The sequence below is a fragment of the Scaptodrosophila lebanonensis genome, unplaced genomic scaffold (assembly GCF_003285725.1).
Source record: "Scaptodrosophila lebanonensis strain 11010-0011.00,11010-0021.00 unplaced genomic scaffold, SlebRS2 tig00000024-arrow-pilon, whole genome shotgun sequence".
Taxonomy (NCBI): Eukaryota; Metazoa; Arthropoda; class Insecta; order Diptera; family Drosophilidae; genus Scaptodrosophila; species Scaptodrosophila lebanonensis.
Window position 1 is genome coordinate 12,542,152 of NW_022060538.1, and position 7,756 is coordinate 12,549,907.

Sequence of the window (7,756 nt, forward strand, 5' to 3'; positions counted from 1 at the left end):
TCTTTTGCAAATCTTGTTTCGTTATTCGCTCTCCCACACACACACACACACACACATACACACGTTGTTAAACAGCCGCAAGGTCTTACTTGACTCTTACTCTCTTTGCTCTATTGCAGAAGTTGCATATTTCGCCAACAACAACAACAACAGCAGCGACAAAGAAACGCAACTACAACAACAACAACAGAGCTCAACTGAGCAAAGTGAAGAGAGCGGCTTCAGTTGTTTTCGGCAGAAGAGCACATCAGCATCACAGGAGCAATCGCTAGAGCGCTCCGCGAACTCGGGAAGTTACACGGTTCAGCAGATATCGGGGAGCGTTGTGAGCTTGCAACCAAGCTTGCAGATATACAGACAGCACAGCGAGGAGAAGAATCGAACGCCCAGGGGGAACCACTTGAGTGGTGCATCGTTTCAGTCGACACCACAGCGTCGATCTCAAAGCCAGCCTGCCATTTCGCAGCAGCCGCGAAAGCGTCTCCCAGCAGTAGGAACCCAAAAATCTCCAGCCAGGAGCATGGCCTCAATACCCGTTGTATTATCGAGCAACAATGTGGCCGCCGCTGGCAGCGCCACCACGATAGGGGGCGCCACAACAGAGAAACAGCCGTGGCCGAACTCCAAGGATGATTACGAGCTGCGCGATGTGATTGGTGTGGGCGCCACTGCGGTGGTGCATGGAGCCTATTGCATACCACGGAACGAGAAGTGCGCTATAAAGCGCATCAATCTGGAGAAGTGGAACACTTCGATGGATGAACTGCTCAAGGAGATTCAGGCGATGTCGTCGTGTAATCATGAGAACGTTGTAACCTATCACACATCGTTTGTGGTGCGTGAAGAGCTGTGGTTAGTGCTGCGCCTCCTCGAAGGTGGCTCGCTTCTAGACATAATCAAGCATAAGATGCGCACGGCGAACTGCAAGCAGGGCGTCTTCGATGAAGCCACCATTGCGACGGTGCTAAAGGAGGTGCTCAAGGGTCTTGAGTACTTTCACTCGAATGGTCAGATCCATCGTGACATAAAGGCCGGCAATATACTGATCGGTGACGATGGCACCATACAAATAGCCGACTTTGGTGTCAGCGCCTGGCTGGCCACTGGGCGAGATTTGTCGCGCCAAAAGGTGCGACACACCTTTGTCGGCACACCCTGCTGGATGGCACCCGAGGTGATGGAGCAGGATCATGGCTATGACTTCAAAGCGGACATCTGGTCGTTCGGCATAACGGCCATTGAGATGGCAACGGGTACGGCACCTTATCACAAGTACCCACCCATGAAGGTACTCATGCTCACGCTGCAGAATGATCCGCCGACGCTGGACACCGGGGCGGACGATAAGGATCAGTATAAGGCATATGGCAAGACATTCCGGAAGATGATAGTCGAGTGCCTGCAAAAGGAGCCCTCGAAACGACCGACTGCCAGCGAGCTGTTAAAGCATGCGTTCTTCAAGAAGGCCAAGGATCGTAAATATCTCACGCAAACCCTGCTGCAGTCCGGCCCAAGCATGGAGACGCGCGTGCACAAGGCAGCTAAGCGGCAGCCGGGCGCTTCGGGGCGTCTGCATCGCACCGTAACGGGCGAATGGGTCTGGTCCAGCGAGGAGGAGGACAATGTTAGCGGCAATGGTGGACGCAAAAATCCCTCATCCGACTCAGAGTCCGAGGATCGTCCCATCAATCGCCTAGAGCGCGCCGACTCATCGGATAGCGATCGTGAGGAGACAACGCCCGAAATAACGCCCAGTGTCTCATCGGCCACGGTAACGCCGGGCACAGCTGGCGCTACGGCAGCCTTATCCCCCGATGAACTCAATGCAATGATGGCTCAAATGCCGTCACCGAGCAGTGAGGGAAGTGGCACCGCCGCCGCCGCTGCTGCTGGCGAAGCACCACCCGTCAATTTGGTGCTACGGATGCGCAATTTGCGTCGCGAACTTCACGACATACGATTCGAGTTTGTGATTGGCAAGGATACGGCCGATGGCATTGCCACGGAGCTGGTCGACGCTGGCCTCGTTGATCCATTGGACACACGACCGATGGCCATACATCTGCAGCAATTGATAGCACAGGTGGCTACCATGAAAACGATAACGTTCCAGCTGAGTTCGGGCATCCAGCCCGGCGAGGTGCCTGACGAGCGCTCCCTGGTCGGCTATGCGCAAATCTCTATAACGGACTAGGATACGGAGTTGGCGCCCCTAATGTCGGCGTCAGCGATTCCCTAAACGTGTGGAGAGCAACCCATTATCCTGCAATCCCTGAAACAAAACAAAACATAAATTCATACGTAATGTGTGCATTGCTACCCGGAAGGCCAGCGCCGCTTTTTAGTTAGCACTACTACTAGACTCTTAAAAACTAACTCTAAATGCTAGTGATAGGTCTAAAAGAAACATTGAAAGAAAAAAAAAAAAACATAAAAACGCGATGGAATGCAGGCTGCACTTCGTTTCCCATAGAAATTAAATTATGCATTGTAATTATTTCATATGATCCGCCCTGGTCCCTGTCCTATCTAGCTCCTGGGCGACAGCCCCCCACTAGTTAGTTAGTTGCAGTATCCTTGCAATTGAAAATTGTGTACTTATGTATTTCGTTATTGATTCCTTTATCGTTTTCTCTTTTCATTATTTTGTTTAAGTGGCGCTAACTGCTCTGTATATACATATACTATATATTATATATATTAGCCTCGACATCCAACTCCCCTATACACACCCACACACACACACACTAGCGCTCCCCCTTTATTTATTCTATTTAGATGTCTAAACTAAACCCATAAGTTGTAAATCGTAGCGCCTAAGTTGTTTTTATTATTATTTTCTCTTCTCCTTTTTAAAAACAAAAAACTGCAACCACTTTTTTTTTAGTTCGTAAGCACGTCGAAGCTGCACTTTAGTCTTAAATTTTTAAATGAAATTTTTAATGGAATTGCCGAGCAGTTGAATGGTTAAAAGTAAAACTTGTTTGTGTTGTCGTAAGCTAATTACCAGTTAAAATACCAAAATTGTAATCAATTAAAAAAATCCCCCGAAAAGACCACATAGGGGCCGGTTTGTCGTGTAACCCTTGGCCCGGTTTCATCTAATTTATTTGCTGGTTGGAATTATCTGCAAAATACGAAAACAATCCATACTCAGTTTAAAGGTTTTCTGCGCCCCCTGCCTGTACATTTTACTTTCTCCTAAGAACTTAAATTATTTTAAACAAATTTTGTAGAGTATTTAAAAAAAATATTTAAACAAAACTATATAAAATTGAAAAGAAGAACGCCTTTGGTACATACAAAATATTGAAAAAGAGTACATACTATTAAAAATACTTTGATAACAAAAACAACAAAAAACAAATTGATTTTGTGTTTTTATTGGCTGGTTTTTCTTCATCACGACTTTTGAGTTCAAATAGGCTATAAAAAGTATTAAAGACCTCATAGTATCTCGAAACTAGTTGGCATGATTCGAATACTGAATTCATTTTAGATATAACAAGTAAATAAAGCAGACTTTATAGTCGGAAATTGTGTTACATGCATGCATTACTAGCCCATTTTCATCCAATATTTCAGCATATTCTACAATTGAAGACGATTAGTTTTGAATCATAATTCTTTTCAAATAAACTTCATACTACTCTGAACTACTGCCCATGCTGATCGACTATTGTATTTAGAGGACTATAACATATAGTATATACAAATCGGCAGACCATAACATATAACAATAAATTACACATCATCGTCATATCGCTTTGAAATCGAAGTATGCTTTGTGTGTGTGTATATGAGAACTTATATCTCATACTATCATAATTCCGTAATTACATAAAATCAACTTAAATTCGGAACGTGTCTGCACATACCTATATGTATTTATACAGTTTTAAAACTACATATTTGCTCGAATTGCATTTAATGGAAATAAATATTGATTCTGCCCCAGACCCAACGTTAATTATCGTCAATATATACATGTGTCGTAATAATATAAAGAAACAACTACGATTTCATTTCCCCCTTTTTCGGCTTTTAAATGCACTTCTGCATCCACTTTCTCATTTCATCTTATTTTCTATATACATATGTAGCACATCTGTCAGATCTGTCTTTCTTTTCCCAGAAAGTGAAATTTATAGCAAACTGAAGAAAGCCAGTACATGCCTGCAATTTAGACTAGTGAACGTTTTAATACTAGCTAAAAAAAACCAACAAACAAACACTATATAACTAGACTAGACTACGTTTTAAATGCAAAGACCTCCTAGATACCTAGTTACTGCTCAGTTCTATTTTACTGATAAGCTCGAGTTCTGCAATATTGTATACGAGAATCTTAATAAATGAAACTTTGCATTTGGTTTCCATTCAAAACTGAGTTCTTCCTGCAGCAATCCATGTAACTCATGTCTATTAAAGCCATTGGCATTACAAAATCGAAATTATCTAAACTTTTCAGTCAACAAAAGCGTTTACAGCAAGATGGCCGACTACTTTGAGGAGCTAGGCCATGAGCCCACTGGTCCGGAAGGCGCCAATGACTTTGCTCGCCACTTCCGGCGCCTTCAGGTGTTGGCCATAATGAATGGCATCGACATGGAAATTGAAGTTCCAGAGGCTTCCAAGAAGGCCATAGCCGAGCTGCCGGTCCACAAGATTGCCGCTGAGGAGTTTTCTGACGAACTGGAATGCGCCGTGTGCAAGCAGCCCGCTGAGGCTGGGGAGAGCTACAAGATCTTGCCGTGCAAGCACGAGTTCCATGAGGAGTGCATCCTTTTATGGTTAAAGAAGGTACGTGCGGTCAAAAGTTGCTACCCAATTGTTTCCATTTTTAATCCTTCTCCATTGCTTGCTGTTTAGGCCAATTCCTGTCCCCTCTGCCGATACGAGCTGGAGACAGATGATACGGTTTACGAGGAACTACGGCGATTTAAACAGGACGAAAACAATCGCCGCGAGCGCCAGAACACCTTAATGGATTCCATGTTTGGCTAAATTTAATGCAAATCAAAAGAAAAATACTTTAACATATGTTTTTTGTATGTGGTTTGGGGTCTTCGGTGTAGTGTGCAAATAAATACATACATAAAAAATACCTAATATGTCCACTTTGTTGAGCTACTTCATCGAATTTGTATATCTGTAATGGTTTTGGAATAGTATAAAGGCAGGTCCCGCTTTAAACAGCACTATTAATAAAGAAACGAGTTTGTTGCGCGTACGTTACTTAGTATTTTCGACACTGACACATTAATTATCGGGATGAATTATCGAAATCACTCTATCGATATAGTCGCAAAACTGCAACGCATTCCCGTCACTAATAAAGTAAGTCGTTAAATTGGTAAGTGGGTTCAAGTTGGAGTATTATGTTGTGTTATCTTTATCAGAATATTATTCAGATATTCACTGCAATCAACAGAAAGGTTATTTTTAATTTTTTGAAGCAGCATAATCAACCTAGAACCTGGATTAATTTATTTTTTTGCTCTTGTTATATATAACACAGGAACAGCGTATAAGTCAATAAGTGGATTATTTGAAATAATTGTCTAGCGTGGATGCACAAAACATAAGTTTGGTTGTAATTATCTGATTAAAATAGGTAACAACATTAATATACCACTCTGAGTGGCCAAACGTATTTTATAATTTTGTATTTTGCCTATTACTATATTATCGATCTCATCGATATATAAGCTTTGCAGTATTTATAATTATCGAATTGGATTTACAAAATTATAACCATCTCTAGCTAGTTTCAGTTCATTTTTTTTACCGTACGGTGTTGTAAGCGTTAGTTTTCTAGTTTAATTTTGGCATTAAAATGGTCCTTTAATTCGAACAAAATCAGAGAAAACCTTAACGTAAATTAAAGAATAAACAACAAAATGATCAGCAGTGAGAGTGGGTTGACCATTTTTGATCGCAAATTCATTGCTGAACATTTAAAATTGTTCCTAAAATGCGCTAAATGTTCACACCATTTCTCAGACCGATATGAAGTATCAAGTAAGTAAATCAAACAGTTAATTACTCTTTTTTAGCCATTCAGTGTAAGTGCAACAACGACATTAGCATTTCCAATTGTTAATGCAGTTTGAATACACATATGTAGATATACATATACATATGTAATATGCATACCATATATTTCCCTACGCGCACAGGGTGTTTCACATTTGCATGCCGGCCGGCACAGTTACTGTATCGAGTTTGCTTTATGAGAAAATGGGAAAAATTCTTTGGCTACGCAAAAATCCGTTATTTGGAGTTCTCTTTAGAATGAGTTCTTGAAATGTTTTCAAATTGTCGCTTTTACTATGAATTATGTATGTGTGTATGTATATACTTCTCCGCCGTTAGTCTGTGTCATTGTTGTATGCCCGCTGCGATGCGTAGTTTTTTTTGCATTCCCTTTTACTCTACCATTTTAAACACAATACACACATACATGCATACATACATACATGTATATTAAAATAACGCCGCTTTACAATTTTTCTTAGAAAATAATTATAGTGGCCATCGTCCACTATTGCTTCCTTGCGGGCACAGTATGTGCGAGAACTGCATTTTCAAGCATCGCCATAATCTTGAGTGCGCTGTTTGCACCTCCCCAGCCCCGCCTACCATCGGGCTAAAGGATCCCAATACGAAATACAAATTCAATCCACGGGACTACTACGAAATTGATTACCACGCTTTGGGCGCTGCAAGATGTTTGGATTACTATCGCCGCTTCTCTGAGAACTCAATTAACAAGTCGCTGCAATGCACCAGTTCCAGCGAAATTGTTGTGCCCATCCAATGCGGCGAATGCATCAACCATCCACCAATTGGCAAGTGCAAGCAGTGCAACAGCTTCTATTGCAAGCACTGCTTTGAAGCGGTGCACAGACATAATCCGGTGCTCAAGGGGCACAAGTTATCGCGTATGGAAGACGAAAGGAATTTTGAGAAAGTTATACGCGTGGGAAAGGATGCCTTTCAAGTGCCCACTGTACACCATTGCAACATGCACGATAAGACTAAAGATATATTTTGTCTGAGATGTCGTCGCATCTGCTGCGAAAAATGCTTGCCCTGTTTTCATCGCAACCACCAAATATGCACTCTGGCTGAAATGGTAAGTTATGCTAAACTCATAACAATGTTATCAGTTAAACTGATGACTTAAAAGTTTCTATACCGACTCTCAAATATCATTTAAATATTTGTGCATCGATTTAAACAGTCACAAGAATTTCTGATAGAAAGTAGTCGTAATCTGTGTAATAAAGAGGTTTTAATTGTTCTCAAATTTGTTGTAATTATATGTACATGTAATTATCCAACATATTCGATAGTTAAGCATCAGTTTTATTTTCAAACTAATAACGAAAATTGAATAGTCTCAGTACGATATTACAAACAAAACATTACTATGTCTGTCCATACTCGCTACTTTCTGCAGACTTCGCTGCACTGCTTGGTTTGCCAGTGTGACCATCAATTGCAATTACAAACTATAAGTACTATAACTATTTGCAGAATATGCGCCATCTGACCGAGATACCGGCATCCATTAATTGTATCAATATAGCTCTATTCCACATTAACAATTCTCAGCAGGTAAGTCAGCAATTGTTACTTTCTACTCTCAGCTTTAATTCTATTCGTAACTATAGTATATCATAATTTTTTTGCTAAATAATATAGGTATACGTACATAGTCACTTACACATAATTATTATATACACAA

The 7,756-nt window shown here is 41.3% G+C and overlaps 2 protein-coding genes across 4 annotated transcripts in view; both read left to right on the plus strand.

Moving 5' to 3' along the window:
- LOC115620537 (E3 ubiquitin-protein ligase RNF181 homolog) overlaps positions 1-5,112 on the plus strand; it is a 34,359-nt gene extending 29,247 nt beyond the window's left edge. For 2 of the 3 annotated variants that reach the window (XM_030513815.1, XM_030513816.1), the window contains one exon: positions 120-2,415. In XM_030513815.1, coding sequence (XP_030369675.1) covers positions 120-2,194 — 2,075 coding nt within the window. In that variant the 3' untranslated portion in view covers positions 2,195-2,415. Of the gene's footprint in view, positions 1-119; positions 2,416-4,471; positions 4,804-4,872 lie in introns of those variants that run through there. The other variant, XM_030513817.1, reaches the window with a different exon arrangement.
- Positions 5,113-5,783: 671 nt separating this feature from the next.
- Positions 5,784-7,756, plus strand: part of LOC115621672 — a 111,685-nt gene continuing 109,712 nt past the window's right edge. Inside the window, exons 1-3 of the mRNA XM_030515383.1 lie at positions 5,784-6,024; positions 6,522-7,141; positions 7,546-7,626. Coding sequence (XP_030371243.1) covers positions 5,904-6,024; positions 6,522-7,141; positions 7,546-7,626 — 822 coding nt within the window. The 5' untranslated portion in view covers positions 5,784-5,903. The remainder of the gene's footprint in view (positions 6,025-6,521; positions 7,142-7,545; positions 7,627-7,756) is intronic.